The sequence below is a fragment of the Sarcophilus harrisii genome, chromosome 1 (assembly GCF_902635505.1).
Source record: "Sarcophilus harrisii chromosome 1, mSarHar1.11, whole genome shotgun sequence".
NCBI lineage: Eukaryota > Metazoa > Chordata > Mammalia > Dasyuromorphia > Dasyuridae > Sarcophilus > Sarcophilus harrisii.
Genome location: NC_045426.1, coordinates 172,463,355 through 172,482,657, shown reverse-complemented (window position 1 = coordinate 172,482,657; position 19,303 = coordinate 172,463,355). Strand labels below are relative to the sequence as shown.

The window sequence follows — 19,303 nt, the reverse complement described above, 5'->3', positions numbered from 1 at the left end:
TAAGTTTAAGTGTCCACTGAGCTATTTATGTCATTACTGACATAATATTAATTATGTCATTAATGTGAGAAGCACCAAAAATTTTACGAATGCCATTTCGATCACTCAGTGCATCAGAAAACATGTATTCCTGCTCAATTTAAGAATTAAAATAATAAATAATTATTCTGTCATTCAATGATTTTCATTAAGTTCTTTCCTAATGGTTATCCTAAAGTGGACTTATTAGGACAATAAATTGAAAATGCTTTCAATAAATTGAAAACATGGAGAATAAGGAATCAGAAATGTGAAAGGGAAACCACCGAAGACCACCTACAGGTAAGTGTGGGGGAATAGAAAGCTGAAAAATTATGTTTTTATTAATTTATTAAACCTGTTTTGATGTCAATGTAATTGAATTGTTGCCACAAAATAATACTGGTCTCCTGTTGTTACATAAATGTTAGTGAAGGATGTTATTTCTAAAACAGAAGATAGTAATCCTTTTGTAATAATATATTACAAATTTATTTCTATTATCCTAAGTGGCCAAAGTTGATGTAATTGTTTGATTTTATGAATTTAGGTACAGTAAGAATTTAGAATGAGCTGGGATACTAATACTTCCTGACCCACCCCTCTTTTTCATCTCTTCCTCCCCTTAGTTACCCTATGTTCCACTCTGTGTAACTACAGGTCAACCAGAGAAACCTTAAGGGATAATAAGTCTCTAGGCTCTTTCTTCTGTTAGAGATGAAAAAATCCTTAGCGCCTCTTTTCTCTCCCCTAAAGCAGAAAAAGAACAGACTACAGATTAAAATGCTGAGAATCGATAGGGCCTCACAGAATAGGAGAAGCAACAGGAAATGTGATGCAAGGAAAGGGAAAGCGATACAATAGGAGGAGGAAGTGAATTGAGAAAAACAGGAGGAAGGAAAAGTAATTGTGAACAGCAGAAATGAATGAGGAAAAAAAATAATAAATAGGTAGAATAGCTATCCATATGTTTCAAGACCTACAGACTCATTAAAAAAATTTTTTTTAAAAAGCTTCCTAGCCTAATTTCTAGGACGGTGTGACTCTTTAAAAATTGAGTGAATGAAAAGTTATTTACTTTACAAGGCAGCACACTAGTTAGAAATAACAGGCAGAGTAAGGACTGGGTATTTCTGAACTTTATCGTCAGCAAATCACAAAGTGCCAAAAAGACAGCCAATATGATACCCTTCTGAAAGAATGGAAAGGAGTGATAATAGAGAAGTTAGGAAGAAGACAAGAACTGACCCTTACAGAAGTATAAGGGGAAGTCTTATCTTTTTCAACAAACAAAAGAGAGAAAGAAGGGCTGGCCACATTTGTTTTCTTCTTAGAAGTCAAAAGTGAGCTGAAACTACCATCTCAGTAACAGACCAAATGTGGGGAAATGATGAACTTGATAAAGGGCTAAGCTTGAGGGGAAAACGGGTGTGGTATTGTGACTGTGTTGTTGCTTAGTTTGAAGAACAGAACCTGGAGAGCAGAATCTACCTCTTTAACTTTGAGTAAATGAGACTTCCTGAGCGTTTCTATTACTTCTCCAGCTCTTGTTTCAAATCCAGCGTGGCACTGGAAGAGAAACATCATGTTCTTGGGTTCATTGTCCCACAGACATTTTCTACCTTTGTGACCCTGGCTGTTATTTGATCCAGGTCTCAGGTTCCTCACCAGTAAATGGAAATGATATTAGTAACTGCTGCACCAGGTTGTTGTAAGGATCAAATGACAAAATTTACAGACAGAATTTTGAGGAACACAGTTCCATTTAGGGGGCAGTTAGTGGTACATTTGATAGGACATAAGGTCTAGACTCACAAAAACTGTTCTTTAAGAGTTCAAAACTGGATTCAGGCATTTACTAGCTGTTTGATTCTGGACAAGTTACTTAATCCTGTTTGCCTCAATTTCCTCCTCTGTAAAATGAGCTGAAGAAGGAAATAGCAAATCACTTCAATATTTTTGCCAAGAAAATTCCCAATAGTTTCATGAAGAGTTGGATGTGACTGAAATAGCTGAAAAAAATTCTATGTAGATATCTGATACTACAGAATCATGGCATATAACAGACTAAATATTTGGGTGACGTTTAGGGGGAGAGGAGGAATAAGTGAATCTGTGACTTTATTGGCTTTGGAAATTCTTGGTATGGATATTCCCTCTATAAGACTAATTAATAACTCACTTGTAATGTATAGTTTTAGATAATTTGCCTGGAGGCAAAGAGGAGTAAAGTGAATGGCAACTATTCACTTCTCCCCCAAATTTGCTCCAGTTTTCTCCCGACTTGATCTCTTTGTGAGTGCAGGGTAGTGGTAGAAAAAAGTATTTGAGAGGATAAAGAGAGAGTTCTGGAAAAGGAAAAAAAAGGGAGAGAACAGAAAACTGGGAGGAGATGAGAGAAGGTTCTCTGGAGTAGTTCAAAATCTTTTCAAAAGGAATGGGCTGAAAATGAATCCTATATTCCCTTGAACCATTTCTCAAGCACCTCCAGTATTGAATCATAATAATACACAGTCTTGTTCTCAAGTTCTGTAGGAAAAAAAACAAACATGAAAAGTAGATATTGTAAACGTCTTCTCTGCCACAAATGATAAATGGTCCTTTAGACTGGGACTGGTCTCTCCTAAAAGAAAAAAGAGAAAAAAACAAACTAACAACAAACTGTTATGTCACAGTTCTCTTTTATTGTCCTGACTCAGTTTCCCTAATTATCCTTTTGACTCAGTTTTTCTAAGTGTTCTGCCTCAGTTTATAATGGTCCTGCAAAACCTCCCCTCCCTCTTTCAGAATATTTGATAAGAATAAAAGATCTTATGTTTTAGAATATCAGAATGCCTCTCTCCATCCCAAGCTATCAGAATATCAGATACCGTCTTATCAAGATACCTCTCCCATCTCCTGGGTGCCCCCCCTATTATGTCAACCTCCTCTCCAGAGGTTTACCCCACCCTGTCAGTCCTGCTCTCAGCACCCTGACTCTGCCCCTGCCTCAGTCTACCCCCAAGTCTGAGCCACGTGTATATATGTCATTGAGAATTCACATTGTTTGCTGGATTCTTGGAGAGGATAGTCTCATTCAGCCTTGGGACCAAACCATGGATCCATTTGGTCCCAATAAATCTCTCCCTTTTAAATAAATTATTAAATATTTGCTAATCTCTATCTTTCCTCAATTTCTCCAGCATTACGAAACAAATCTAAGTTCTAAGATTTGACTAAGATGCAGTAGCCTGTGAAAGAAAGGCAAAGGCAATAGAAGACATTCAGAAAAGCTCAAAAAATAGTTATAGCTGTCCTAGGGTGATGGGTAAGTGAAAGTTTACAAAAGCATAACCATATTCTCCCTTGTCCATTCATCTTAGAACCCTTATGCCAGAAATAAAAGACTCTTCTGTCTGCTTCCCTTCGAGAAACTTGACCACACTGAAAAAACTATAACGTACTAGTCAAAAATTATGGTGTGTGTGTGTGTATATATATATATATATATGTGTGTGTATATATATATATATATATATATACACACACCATATATATATTAAACCTTTAATTTCTAATTACCTCATACAAAAATATAATATTTCAGGAATTATACCTGCTCTTTAGAGTATATTTTAATCCAGGGAGAAACAACAACTTTAGTTTTGAATAACACCAATGGTTTTATAAATATCTCTGGGTGCCAGGGGCAGAGAAGATTCAGTGAAAGGCAAAAAGAGAGGAAGTCTGAGGAAGGGGAAAGGATGGAAAACAACATAACAACACCCCATGATTCAAAACTTTTCTCTACTAAATCTCTGTTCCTATTCTTGATATCTAATAAAAGACATCAGGAATTGACTGACAATTTGGCTGTACCCAATTTAGGGGATGATTAGGATTTTAAATTTTATTAATATTTCCCAAATACTTTCTAAAAATACTATTCTCTTCCTCCTAATTCCAAAATATTTCAGGCTGTGTGGAACAGAGGACTTGAGGAATTTGGCCCTGTAGTCCTGAGAAATTCAGGAGACACCATATTTAGTGCACTTTTATGCTACATATTAATGGAGTCTCTCTACTTTCTGCCCCCAATCAATTTAAAGGATAGGCAGGCAGTAAAAAAATTCTAGCTTGCCATGACCATGGCTAAAATACATTTATCTGATAAAAATTCTGTCTCTAAACCTATGTAATTTGAAGGCGCTTCCTAATGAAGTAGTCAAACATCATAATTTTTATTTATTTATGTTTTCTATTATTGATATAAAATAACTGGCTTCATAGACATTTTAAGAAGTTAAAAATAATTACTTAAATATTTCTTGGACTTCAAGAAGTAAATATCCAATTAACTGGTTCATCTAACTGACTGTTCCTTTGCCTGTGACTTCCTAAATGTAGAGAACACAGAGTATAAAACTTACTTCATCATTGCTGATGAGTTACCCTATAATTGAGTCTGGAGAGGTTAAATGGATTTAATAGTCATAGAAACTCTCTATAAAACCAACTATATTATATCAACAGCAGAAAACAGTAGTTTGAAAATAATGTACAAACTCCTACAGCATTAGCAGTGGTGTGTGTCAGAGAAGTTGAACTTAAATCTTACAACTCACTCAATAAAACTATCTCACCAAATTGTTAGAGATAAAGAATGAAGATGCCAGCATATGGGTGGGGGTAATTCAGTCAACTGATCAATTACCCCAACCCACTATAAGAAAATGATAAGATAATATTTAGCTTTTAATGAGATGAAAACACTTTAAGATCAAGCAAAGAGTAAAATAGAATAGTTCTCCATTGTTTTAAGAAGTCCTTGAAAATCATTGGATGAACTGAAGTTATCATTGCTAGAAAAACATATTGATTGGTTAAAAAAAGGTAGTTATAGCCAATAGGCTTGAATTTTTATTCAAGGGAGGGAGCTAGCTCAAAATTTAAGAGACTTAAGCTAGCAGAAACAACATTCCAGCTAAACTGTTGGAGAAGGAATTTGTGGGAGGAGTAGAGCCCTGGATTTTGATTTCTAATCCAATCTTCTTTCCCCCTTTGTCCAGAGAAGATCTTTATGCTCTTCAAGGGACTTCCCATCTTCTCAGGATTTTTGTTGTTGCTCAATTGTATATAACTCTTCCTTACCCATTTCAGGTTTTGTTGGCAAATTTACTGTAGTAGTTTTGCCATTTCTTTCTCCAGATCATTTCCTCATAGAGGAGGAAACTAAGACAAAACAGGATTAAGTGATTTGCCCAGGATTACACAGGTAGTAAATATTCAGCGGATTCTAGCCCCAAAATTTCAGGAAGCACTATAAATTAATTCTTTGACACCCTTGCTCTCTAAGTTTGAGTTTATTTCCCCTGGTCTCTTGTATATTTTAGTGAAAGAGTGTTATAGAATTTTGGAATTAAGTTTGTACCAATTTTTCTTATGTCATCTTAGTAAATACCCCTTTCTAAAAGCCAAATGAGCCTGGCTGTATGATATCAACTGATAGCAATGTGTTCTCTTAAACTAGATTACTAGAAAGACACACTCAGTCTCTCATTGCTATCCTTAGAACTGGAGTTCTTAACTTGGGATCCCTGATCTTTTTAGAAATAAATTCTAAGAGCTATTTCTATATAATTAGTTTTTTCATAATCTTACAAATTTTATTTCCTGTATTTATAAACATTCTGAAAAGATCCATAGATTTCACTGGATAATCAAAAAGTCCTTGCTAAGAATTAAGAATGCTTAGAAACCTTGCCCTATAATTCTGAGGGTTTAGGAAAGTAGCTCCAGAGTCCATATGTGCTATACTAAATTTAGAGCTGAAAGGCATCTTAGAAGTTTAGTCAACCCCACTCAATTTACAATACTAAGGCTTAGAGAAATTGTATTTTGTCTTTCTGCCATGACATGCAAATAAATAGGATTTAAGTGAGGGAGAAATGTGCAATACCAGCCTCACCTTCTCCTCTGGAGTCTAATGGAAAGATATAGATCAAGGCCAGTGGAGATGAGACTGGAAGTGATGAGGGATCTTGATCTTTTTAAGCTAAGGTCTTTAATAGGTGTCAGTTTGACAACCAATCAGTGCTAGGTAAGAAGTGAGGGAGAAAATGGTCTCTTTTATCTAGTTAAAAAAAAAAAAAAAAAAAAATCAATCTGGAAGGGGAAGATAACTTGCCTAAGGTCATAGTTTTAAGTGGCCAACCCAACTTCTGACTCCAAATCTAGCATTCTTTGGTAATACTTCCTTTCATATATTTTTATCAGTACTATTTTATTTATTTATTTTTATTTTAATAGTCTTTTATGTACAGGTTATATGTATGGGTAACTTTACAGCATTGACAATTGGCAAACCTCTTGTTCCAATTTTTCCCCTCCTTCCCCCCACCCCCACCCCCAGATGGCTGGCCATCCTCAGCAATGAGATGAACCAAATCAGTTCCAATGGAGCAATAATGAACTGAACCAGCTACGCCCAGAGAAAGAACTCTGGGAGATGACTAAGAACCATTACATTGAATTCCCAATCCCTCTATTTTTGCCCACCTGCATTTTTTATTTCCTTCACAAGCTAATTGTACAATATTTCAGAGTCTGATTCTTTTTGTACAGCAAAATAACGGTTTGGTCATGTATACTTATTGTGTATCTAATTTATATTTTAATGTATTTAACATCTACTGGTCATACAGTACTATTTTATTTAAAGAAAACTAAGTAAGTATTCATTCAACAAGTATTTTGGGGGCACCTATTGTGTCTGGTAAGGAACAAACACATCAAACTTCATAAAATTAAAAAAAAATAGTGCCCTATGCATTCATTCTATGTAACTGTTAAGAATTAAGTTTATAGACCTAGTCTCCTCATCCAGCCCTTATGAAGTTTTGAAAAGTAGCTAATTGAAGCAATGATTTGTTTTAAATCAACAATCTTCAGCTTCCATCAAACTAATTCTGAAAATGTCCCCTTTTTTTTTGCTTTTCCATGGCTGCATATTGTGATGATTTGCATTATGGTGTGTTATGATACCAAGGAACACTATTTTAGTACATGGTAGCATGGCAGTTGGTGAATCTGACCACATTAGTCTTCTCTCTCTAAGAATAATGTTCCATAAGCTATTTTGAATGACAACATCTCATAGCATGCTCACATTTTTCTATTGAATAGTCACTTTTCAAAGAAAGAGGTGTGGTTTTTGTGGTATAGAAATGGAACTTGCCGTTAAAAACAATAAATTCCACTGGGTTTACTTCTGATTTTCTATGTGTTCTAAGACAAGTTAATTGGTTTTCTGAGACTCAGTTTATCCCTTTGTAAAAATCTAGTTAAGAAAACCTACTTAACAGAGACACTACAAATATTGATGAATAAATGTAAAATTTTCTAAAATGAAAAGTGTTATGAGTAAAATGAAGAATTCTATTGTTTATAAAATAACTGATTTTTATGAAACAAATGAACAAACAATATTTTTGTCCTTTAGAAGACTTATTTAAAAACAAGGGATATAATTTTTATGCTTAAGCATTCTTAAGGAACATTTTTTAATAGTAGAAAAATATTTATTACTCTAAGTCAACAAATCTAAAGAGTTATGGTTTTGAAATAAATGTATGTGATTAAGATAATTAAATTCATCATTAGCTTAAATTTAATAAAGTGGCATGCTCATCTAGAGCTATATCAATCTATCTAGAAAAGTTCCATGTTTATCATGTTTTATATGAAGGCAGACATTACTTCATGCATTTTAAGCTATGAAAAAGAAAAACCTATATACATATATGCTAATTTATACTAAAAATCACACATATGTATATATACACTTGTATTTCATCAATAGTTCAAATGATGTGGTATAAGGCAATATTTGTTTTGAAATTATTAAGATTTCCAAGAATAAGAGACAGGTTCCAGAAGAAAAAAATAGTTCATGCATATTCAAACAAAAGCGAAAAAATAAGCCCAAACATTATTGAGTAAATACAAGATTCTATACCTCGAAGAAAAAAGTTAAAAATATCAACTCCAAATAGTCCATTCTTATGGCTCAGCTGGTCATTACTCTCATACACAAATTCTAGTGCTCTTCACACAGGTCCAAAGTAGTAAGCAATATTTTGTAAGCCATTGAAAAAATAAAACTCTAAAGTACATCATTAAGCTTTAAAATATCCCATACCCTATGCCCTACCTCCCATTTTTTAAAAAAATGAAAACAAACAAAGCAAAGGATCTTCAATCCTGGTTCTGGGATCTCAGATTTGGCTCAGTATATGTGTTTCAAATCTCATTAATTACAATATTGGCCCCATGAGATGCAGTTGCTGCTGCAAAGAACACTCTTTGTACTCAAAATGATTTGAGCAAGGGCAAAGAAGCATTTTATTTACATGTGTAAACACTTAAAGGAAAACAAAACAGACACATTTAACTTTACAAAACTATAGAGATGTTTTAATGATAATTTATTTGATTACTTAAGCTTTAAGATTACTGTACACTGTGTAGTTACAATTTTACTTTGTGTATTTATTGTATGATAGCATTCTTGTAAAGGTAACTGTGACATTAACTTGGCAAGCTCTGAACTAAGACCTTTTAGCATTTTGTTCTTTCCAGATACTAAGACCAAATTGTTCTGAATTCCATATCCTACTGTGCAGGTCTGTAATTTATTTATTTTGGGAATATAAGAAAATGTGCCACTATTCAAAGGCTTCTGTTTATGTACCAAATTTGGGTCAAAATCAATAAAATGAATAGATTAAATAATGGTCAGTAAACATTCCTTTTATTATTCATTCTCCATTTCTTTACCTTAAAGTTCAAAGTAATTGAGAAATAAGAGATCTGAAGCTGTGGGCACATATTATGTATGGTAAAATTTTGTATATATCTATTTTGGCCATACAGGCATCCTCAATGTAAAGTTCATACAACATAATCCCCACCTTCAGGTTGGGTATTGATATTATGATAATAGTTAGAAAACAGACCAGCCTGGGCCTAATAGACACTTTTATCCTTGGGTCTTCACTTTTTGTTGTTGAATATCAGATAGATGTCATGAGTAGAGGATAACAAGGGAAGGAAGGAGTCTGAGGAGGAGGACTTTGATGTGGAGGAAAAAAGGAAAAAGAAGAGGAGAAGGAGGAGAAAAAGATGGAAAAGGAGGAGGAGGAGATGGAAAAAGAGGAAAAGGAGAAGAAAAGAAAAAAGAAGAAAATAAAAAAGAAGAGAGAATTGTAAGAAGAACAATTTCATATGAAAATTACTATTCTAGATGGATCTTAAATTAGAAGTTAGGGAAATCTCTGGTTAACAAAAGAGTTAGCTCCTCCCATTCCCCTTTTTCATGCTGTTTCTGGACTCTGCTTTTTTGCCTTTCAGCCAGCCACTCCCTCTCCTCCCTCCATAATACTTTTGGCTTTAGCTACATCCATAGTCCCTCTGATGAATTGTGCAGTCTATACCTTGTGTCAGTTAGGATTCTGTCCAGTCCAACCTAGCCCAGCTCAATCCAACCTTATTATAATTTGATGTTTCTTTCTTGTAGCCTGCTCTTTGATTATCTGACCCTGGAAGATAGTTTGCTTTTATAACATTGTTACCTGAAACATTGCTTTACCTATTAATGATGGATCATTATATAGAATCAATAAATGACTTTATGAATCATATACCTGTATTAGCAAGAGGTGATATTTGCCTCAGATTGGTTCAGTTATAATGTTCACTGTCTTTCATGAAGATAGCTAAAATATATGTACTATACTCCTCTCCCTCCCTCCTTTTCTCCCTCCTTCCCTCCCTCTCCTTCCTCCTCTTCTCTCTCTCTCTCTCTCTCTCTCTCTCTCTCTCTCTCTCTCTCTCTCCCTCCCTCCCTCTCTCTCTGCCTCCTCCATCTCCCCCTTCCTCTCTTTCTTTCTTTCCTCCTTTCCCCCCTCCTCACATCCATATCCAGGTCTAAGTGCAAATGTAATGGCTAATGTGGTTTTGGAATCATTGAAAAGGCAGGGGGCTTTTTGATTTTTAGGGGAAACAATTTCTTCTGCAGGTATAGGCATGAGGATGGGATGGCAGCCAGAACTCCCTTGCAATCCAAGAGCAACAGCCTATAGGGTTCCATGGCTGATGGACCTGTGGGTTAAAACCATAATTTTCTGGATTGGAGCCAATGGATATCGAATATTTGAACACCGGTTAAATAAAAGTAACCTGATGACAGACTTTGAGGAAGCAGTAGCAGCCTTAAAAATTTGGAAGTTTTGACCAAAAAACGAAGAGGAGGGAGTTACTGGTTTTATCTACCTCATTACATTTCTTCAGAATCTGTATTTATTAACCTTAAATTATATTATACAGCAATCCAATAGGCCATGAGAGATATGAAGGATGCTCATATTTTCATGAAAAAAATTTTTTTTTTGGGGGGCGATACTTCTTATATTCTCCAATATTTTTTCTTTTACCCTATATTCCTTTTGTCTGTCTGCATATTTTTCCTTTTTCCCCACTATTTTTTTTTAAACTTAATTTCCTGTTTTCTCTCATTTTTAGTCTTTATTCTTAGAGGAGGAGATCTTATTTAGATGCAGCTTTGTCATAGCATTGTTGACTTTCCAGCTAAGATGTGTTTTAAGTTCCACCTTTCAAAACTCATCGGGCCTGTGACCCTGGGTGATTAGTGCTCTAAGCAACTCTAAAAACTAAGTTGCAGAGAATGAATTTCCTCATCTAAGAGCTCCCTTTATCACTGAAAGGGCAATACTTTCTCTCTCGCTATTCTCCTTTATTACTAAAGGAAATGCTCTTTGTTTCCTTATTCAATTTTCCTCCGTTTCTTATTTCCCCCCCAATTCTCTTCTTTCCCCCACTCTTCATGTACTTGCTCTTTGTTGTTTTCCTTTTCCCCAAGTCTGGCTGATTTATGCTGGATGGATGGTGGAAGGCCTCTCTCTCTCCCCCCACCCCCTTCTCTCTCTCCTGTCTGTTGCCCTCCCTTACCCTTTTATTGCTGTTTTATTCCTGTCCCTTCCTTCCTGCCAGTGCTCCCTACAATCCCATTTCTTTCGGTTCTCTCTGTCTCTGTGCATTTTCATAGTCATGCTAAGTATTTAAAGCTAGATATCAGGAGTAGCCGGCAGTCTCCCCCCTCCCCCCCACCCCCCACCCCCATTTTCGCCCTCCGCTCCAGCTCCCTACCTTTTGCCTGGTCACCCCCACCCCCGCCCCGCCCCCACCCCCATCCAGGGAACCACAGCCTCCCCTCCCCGGCTCCTTTTCCACATTTGCACCCAGCCTCGTTTCCCAGCCGGGGATTTCAGCTGGAGAAAAGGGAGCCCCTTTGGGAATAGCCTTGTTGTGTGTGTCTGTGTGTGTTTTAAACTTTTCCCACATAGGCAGAAATAGGATGGTTCCGAAAAGGACAAGTACCCCCTTTTTGGGGGGGTCTCTTTCTGAGTCAGTTTCCCACGTATTTGTGGGGCCAGGGGCAGCTTGGGAGCTCTGGTGACTTCGCCCGAGCCTGGGGCCCAAATTCACGCTGATACGTGCGTGTGCATGTATGGGTGTGGGGCCAAAGCGCCCCCTCCCCCCCACCGCACCCGGAGGCCCCCCGAGTGCAAGGAGGCGCCAGCAGGGCCCCGGGAATGCCTCGGCAGGCCTGGGAGGAGATGTGGGGCCGGGGTGGGCCGGGGTCAGCGCCCGGGTGAGGGAAGGATGCGGACTGGGGCAAATCACGCCTCAGGGCGGCCAAGGTCTGCGGGAGTCAGACTGGGGGAGCCTCGGAGGGGGTCGGATCCCCAGAACTGGGGGCCTCATGGGGTGTGGGCGTGAGGCGTTCCTCCCTCCGTTTCCTGCCTCCCCCTAGCCTGTGTTCCTAGGGCACAGCGGGGAGCCCCAGGGGTGGGCTGGGGCCGCGTGTCTGTCGGGCGCCCCAGAGTCTGGGGGCCGCGTCCGCTCCAGCTCCGCCGGCTCCTGCCTGTGAGACTCCAGGCCGCACTTTCCCCTCCTCCCGGCGCCTTCTCTCCAGTGAGGAGCCTCGCGCGGGCGGCGCGGGGGGAGGGGCGGCGGTGGAGGGAACAGCCAGTTGTTTAAAATCCTTCTAGAGCAGTTTCTAATTCCCCCCTTGCGCCGGGGTTCGGAGGGGGAGGGGGAAGGAGAGAGGGAGGAGGGAAGGAGGAGAAAGAGAAGGAGGGAGGGAAGGAGGGAGGAGACGGCGGCTTTGGCTGTTGCTGCCACCGCGCGCTACAGAACGTCGGGAGAGGTGGGGGGTGGAAGCTGTCAGTCTCTCCCGTTGCCTAGGCGAAGGAGGCGGGGTCCAGGCCCGGGGCGTCCAATGGTGGGGGTGGCTGCGTGGGTCGCCATGGGGACGGGGCTGTTCCCGGGGAGGCTGTGATGGGTTGACAGGTGCGTGACAGTGGGAGCTGCTCTCGGCACAAGCATGTACGGCAAAGGCAAGAGTAACAGCAGCGCCGTCCCGTCCGACAGCCAGGCCCGGGAGAAGTAAGTGTCGTCTCTTCTCTTTACCACCACTCCCCACACCCTCTAGCCTGCACACCCTCACTGGGGTGGGATGGGAGGGGGAAGGGGGCGAGGTGGGGGGGGATGGGGGTAGTGGTTGCTTCGGAGGCACTCGGGCGAGCAGGGCGGCAGTGGGGGGCTGTCGAAGGAAGCGACTGTGTGTGTCGGGGGGTGGTGGCGAGGATGGAAACTTGTTTGGATGATTGAGGGAAATCATCCGTTGGTTTCTCTGCTCACAAAGTAACTTTGCAGCAGGGCTCCAGGGCTGCAGAGACTAAAAAAGCAGCCCTGGGGTGGGGGGAGTGGAGGGTAGAGGGCTCTGCACCTCCGATGGGGGTGAGGGTATGGGTATGTGAGGGGGAGGTGGGTCTAGAGGGGAGGACCGGGTTGGGGGCGAGGAAGCTTGGGCGGGGAGGTGAGAAGGCACGGGGAGGGTGCAATAGTTCTGGGTGACGGGGCTCGGCAGGCTGGGAATGGGGGGGCGCGTGCTTGGGTTGAGGGTCCTGGAGAAGCTGGGGAGAAGGGACGAGGGTAGAGGGGCTGGCTTTGGTCCTTCGGGGACGGGCAGGCTGCGGTGGGAAGGCGTGCTTAGAAGCAGGGCTGAGGGGCAGGTAGAGCCTGCTGGCAGGGGTCACATCGTGGGAGGACTGGGCAGGAGATGAAGATGTTTGGGCAGGATATTGGGGGGAGGAGGAAGGGGAGGATCGTGCTCTTTCTCTGCCGCCGTCCTGGGGATGTTCCGTGCTTTAAAAACAAAACAAAACAACAGAACATTACGAGGTGGGGTAGGGGATACGGAGAGACGGTGGATTATAAGTTTGGCAGTGTTTTTTTTTCTTAAGAGTGAGTTAACTTGGGGAGGGGTCGGGCATGGGGGAAAGCCTGCCTCAGAGAGGAGGAATTTCCGTGTGGAGGTTGCTAGTGTATTCGCCCTCACGTAGCAAACCCAGTTCTGCTGCCGGTAGCCGAGAACTTTTTTATGGAGACTTTACGTCTCCCAAATGTCAAGGGAGCCGCGACAGCCCCGGCTGGGGGGAGGGGAGGGGGAAGACGGCGGCCACAGCGGGGGGTGGCTGGTGGCGGAGAGGTTGGCAGACCCGGGAAGCTGTCGGTGTGGAGCGGTGCTACGGAAGGTGGGTGGGCTTGGAGAGGCCGGCAAAGCGGGACTGTGGTGTGACTGGGGTTGGTACGGTGCAAAGGGAGCCGTTGGTGGCAGCAGTGGGGTGCAAAGGGGGGCAGGTACCCCGGGAGCGTGAAAGGCAAGCTGCTGGAGTGGCGGATGCTCATAGGAGAGTGCCTGTGGTGGTGGAGCCAGAGGTAGTAGGGAGGAGGGTTGTGGGGGGGGTGGTGGGGGGGGTTTTATTTTGTTTCTGAGGGCAAAAGTATTCGTCGTGGGGAGGAACTGTTGGGTCAGCGTGGAGGGGGAGATACAGGTGTTCGCCCCGGTGGTGACTTGGAGAGAAGTCGTGTACAAAAAAGGGCCCCATGACTCGTGGCCGTCAGGCTCTGTAAACTGCGGTGCAAGGCTGCTGCCCGCTATCCATATGTACTCGTAAGGAGGATTTGAACGCTACTAAAAATGAATAAAAGAATAGGTGGCTGTTGGTAAGAGGAACAGACCCTTCTTTTCTCAGGGTTGACTGGTGCAAAGAGAGAAAAGGAGATGCTCTGTAAGCGCCCCACAATCTTATTGGTGGAGCTGTTCTAGTGAAAGCTACCCTTGATAGGAACTCAGGCCGGAGGTAAAATAATTTGGGAACCGCTAAGGAAATGTACTTTGGCTGTCGATCCGAAGTTAGTGCATAATAGTAGCTGCACGAATAAAGTGGAAAACTCAGAGGTGATTGAGCTTCCTTTCCTTGCGCACCCTTCTCATGAAAGTTTCCTTTGCCACAAGGAGAGAAAAACCTAATCCTCTTGTTGGCAGCAACAGACACAATTTCTTTGGGGAGTTCTTAGTAAAAGGCCTTCGTGTTAGAAAAACATTAAGAGAATGCCTGCCTAAAGAGATGCTACAGCTTTCGATAGAGAGATTTTGAGTAGCTGTATGTAGAGTCTCTTGAGGTAGTAAGCCCACAAAGGTTCAGGGGCGTAATTAAAAAACAGCAGTTCCTGAGATTGTAGTTTAAAACAACCTATGTCATGAGTTAATCATTGGTTTCAGTAAATGATGAAAAAAAAATACTTGTTTGGAAGTTCGTTTTTGTTAGTTAGAACAAATTTGCCTCTGAGGGATATAAGGTCTTTATATTTTAAACTCATTTAAATGAGGGGGGTCAGAGACTTGATCAGTTCTGGTATTATTTAATTCCTCTTGTGGAATGTATAAACTAAGAACTTGAATTATATTGGATTTATCAGCTGTGGGCTCCTGGAAGGGAATGCATTTTAGATGTATCTAATTTATACTATGAAGTATTTGTGAAATTTTACTTTCCTGAAGTTTTCATTCTTTCCTTTTTATTTTTCCTCTCAAGTTTTCTCTTGTTACTCAATACAATATGCATTTAGTAAACTTATAATATATGGAAAAAAAGTGATTCTGGCTAGTTTTACTGTTAGAACTTGCTGAGTTCTGTAGTTCTCAGTAATAACTACCCTTAAAGTTATGGGGGGCCTGCCTGCTAGATGGTGCTATTTGATTTAAATACATTCCTTCTTCCATTCATTGCAATTGGCATCAGAAATTCTGGCCTTCATGAAAGGATTTGCTTTCTGTACTAAATTCAGGTGGGTGGGTCACTTTCAAACTATTGACAGTGAATACTACAGAATGTTAATTTTTACTGCATTAATTTTTTTAGGTGAACATTATTTGGAACTGGGGAAAAATAAATACTGTAGACATTTATTTTATAGCATATACCTTGCTTTCTTTTTAGTGGAATTTTTTTTAATTGATGGATTAAGCTTAAACATTCAATTTTCCTATTCTGTAACTTGTGATTATTTAATTTGGATTTTTAAAAATTGTGTTGATTTACCAAGTGTAACATCTAAGACTGGAATGTGAACTTCTGTTGGAGAGTACCAAACTTGGTAAAGAGGTGCTTTAGCAAAGAAAGTATCTTGTTTCAGTAGAGACAATGTGTACTAGTCTTGATCCTAGATCATAGATTTAAGTACCTCGTGCATAGTATAAACAGGTAATTTCTGAAAAAATTAGGTATTCTAAGCATGAGTATGAAATAAAAGAAATGCTTTTATAATTTGCTGAGAGGCATATTTTCTCATTGCAGTTTTGCAACATTCAAGTTGATGGTGGATAACTGATAAATGCTTATGTTTAGTTTAGTTGTTTTCTTTTTCTTAAAAGGAAGTTCCTTTTTGAAGTACAGTACTTAAAACAAATTCATAGTATTTAGGGTCAGAGTTTTTTAAGTTTGTATAGTCTATATATGAAACTGTAGCTACTCTTCTAAATGTAGTAAAAGGTAGAATTTGATTAATATGAGTTTTTTTTCCCATATATATAATAGATTGCATTTACAAAGAGATTTGAATTAGTCCTAAATTTGTGTGGTTAAAAATTTTCAGGAGAGAAAAAAAACAAATTTGTACCATAATCTTGATTCTACATTAGGAATTTATTGAGAAGAATATCAGAGGATTTAGGTGAATGCAAAAGTTGTTTTTTCCCAATGACCACAAAAACAGATATTCAGCATTTTGGTTCTATTTACTGCATTCCTTTAGAGATTCCTTACTCTTATTTTTTTTTTTTTTAATTGGACCAGTGATTTCAACTATATAGAGAGCTTCGGCTGAGGAGCTTTCTCTATAGGTCATCATTTCCTTTGTAATTGAGAGGCATTAATCTTAAGTTATCTCACTCACTGAGAGAATCAGTGACTAGCCTAGGGTCTCTCCTCAGTTCTGTAGCTCAGCAGTGAGACAAGTTTAGGCATTCTTGCCTCCAAGATTAATTCTAGATTGCACCATAGTGCTTTATAAAGGACTTATTTATTTACTTTATTAACACTTGATATAGAATATAATGTTACAGGATAATAAGTTTCAGGCTTTACATAAATTGTAGTGTCAAGAGTTGGTTTGATCTACATATTACTCCAGTAATTTCATAATATTTGATAAAGTTATGGTATAGTGGAAAACCTTCCCTCCTATCCTCCTCCAATTTAGAATCACAAAAACTGATTTGGGCAAGTCACTTAACCTCTTGAGGCCTGTTTCTCTATCTGTAAAATGAGAGTAGGACCAGATGACCTTTAAGATCTCTTTATGGCCTTAATGTTTATACTAATGTTGGCCTGTTCTTGTGGCTGTGATAGGACATTGATGTGTGTGTGTGTGTGTGTGTGTGTGTGTGTGTGTGTGTGTGTATGTTGGTTTACAGAGTAACTCTTAGGAAATTTCAAAATTTTGTTGGAGATAAAGATGGAAACATAATGATAAGGGATCCTAATTTCTTTTTTCTACTAGTTTGTTAGTAAGATATGAGATAGTCCTCTTTAATCTTAATGTTAGATATAAACTCAAGCAGTATTTATGAAAGAATGATAGTAGTATGTGTTTTAACTGATTTGTATCAAGTCATATTGGAGCTGAAAACTACACAGCAGATTTCAAATAGATGAATAGAAATGTTCACTTATTTAAATCCTTTAATAAGGTTTTAATTTAAAGGTATAAAAGCATAGGAAATGAATCAGATACAAAGAGAAACAGCCTGTTAAGGATAGTTTTTTTCAGATATAAAATTTAATAATAAAATGATAATTTACTTTAAGAGTTCTGAGAGAACAGTTTTGGTTAAATTTTTGTTTTTAAATTGTGGCTTTTTAATCGAAGAATCCAAGACCATATTTTGGTGTTTAAATGTTACTTCATTTAAAGCAAATACTGTTGCTTGTTAAATCCACTGAATTTTTAACCATCAATAGGAAGTCAACGTTGTAGCATTATAGTGTTGGTTTTCATTTAGTCTTAAAGCAAAAAATAACTAAATAAAATGTTTTGGATATATGTCAAATTACTCTGAAGATTTTTTACTTCCTCCAGAAGAAAATATGTTTATGGCAGGTCTGGCATTGATTACTTCAGAGACATAGCTGGTGAATTAATGAATGACAAGATTTTCAGAGCTACAGAAATCTAGTTTGATAAAATTGAACTTGTACATTAAAAAATCTACTTGTTCACCAGTGCTAAGAAACAAAATATCAGTACATGACTGATTTCTTCAATTACTTTTTTTTTTTTTAACAAAACCTTTCATATAGTGCTTAGGTTGTATTAAAAATGACATTCTAGATGTTTGAATTTCTTAGTTCTTATCTGTGCTTGAAAACTAATATTTTTAGGGATTTTTTCTGTGTTTACCTAAAATTAAGTTCAGAAGTTTGATGTGTAAATTATTAAAAGCCTATTAAAAAGTCATTATTTAGGAGGAGGTTTGTTGTGAATCCTTGGAAGATAGTAATATTGTCATGTGTCTTTGCAAAGCTATAAAGGAAAATATACCCTTGTTCTTTCCTCCTTTCCATATTAAAGGTTTATTCCTCAGTTTCAAAGCCAGTTTGCCCCATAAAACCAATTCAGCATGAAAAAACACATTAAATTTTAGTTGCTGCGCAATAGTGGACCAAATGTGTCTTGCAGCTTCAACCATAGGCAGAAAATGGAATGAATTTCTTTAAAAATTAGAACATCATATTTAGAGTAATAATAGAATTACTCAGGATATAGAAATTATTGCAAATTCACTTTAAAGACCTACATTCTGGTGCAAAATTGAAAAGAACCTTTACTATATGAACTTTACCATTATTCCTTCCCTTTCAGAAAAAACCAAAAAGGCAAATAAGCCATTCAGCTTATTATTGGCCATAGGATAGGAATATAAAGAAATTAAACTTGGCATAAAAAATTATGGATATGAGAGCCCTGACTCGAAACACAAATTGAAGATATAATGCATACTAATAATATTGTACATGATGCCCACCATTGTCAAGTACATATTTGCTTTGACATTGGTGAAAGAGGATCTAATGAAATATTTGCAGACACTTAACATTTTGTTAGCTAGTTTTTTTGTTGGGAGGAATGATAAGATAAAGTATATTTTGTTAATAGCTTACACATTTTTTTTCTTTTCTTTCTTCCTAAAAAAAGTATTAAAATGGAATTAATGGTGTAGAAATAAAATGTACTTGTGAAAAACTGAACAAAAAGCTTAATATTGTGGGGATTTGTCTTTTCTGTTTAATGTCTAAGTTGTGTTCACTTATTAGCCTCTGTATATTTAATTTTCTTAAAGAATAGACATAGTATTGCTATTTATTATAATTTACATAATGCATAAATTTGGGTTAGTTTATATATATAACCAAATGTTCAGGGGATATGATAAATAAATGGCTATATTCACAACTTATTAAAAATGTTGATAGTCAAAAACCATTATTTTTTAAGTGAATTTGATGTTTATGAAAGCGTATAACAATGTGGACAATTGCTGTTCAAAAGAAGTTTCAGAATTTTGTGTTTGTTTAGTTCTTAGTCTGTATTTTAATTTTATTTCAAGCTAATATACTACTTTCTTATTATGGTAAAGCCACTCTCACAGTTTTCCCCTTTAAATAATTTAGTTTATCTGTAATAGGATGTTTTCAGTTGGAATCTTAAACATTGTGACAACTTAGATAACTTTTCTGGTAGTCTATTTGAACAATTATCTTAATGTCTAATTTTTCAAATTTTATGTTAGCTTTAAATTATAAAAATATTATTAAAC

The 19,303-nt window shown here is 38.3% G+C and overlaps 1 protein-coding gene across 4 annotated transcripts in view; it reads left to right on the top strand.

Moving 5' to 3' along the window:
- The first annotated feature begins 12,353 nt into the window (after positions 1–12,353).
- The window catches only part of SSBP2 (single stranded DNA binding protein 2), a 375,378-nt gene continuing 368,428 nt past the window's right edge, over positions 12,354–19,303 (top strand). For 2 of the 4 annotated variants that reach the window (XM_031967116.1, XM_031967100.1), the window contains exon 1: positions 12,359–12,525. In XM_031967116.1, coding sequence (XP_031822976.1) covers positions 12,464–12,525 — 62 coding nt within the window. In that variant the 5' untranslated portion in view covers positions 12,359–12,463. Of the gene's footprint in view, positions 12,526–19,303 lie in introns of all 4 variants that reach the window. The other 2 variants (XM_031967111.1, XM_031967094.1) reach the window with 2 other exon arrangements.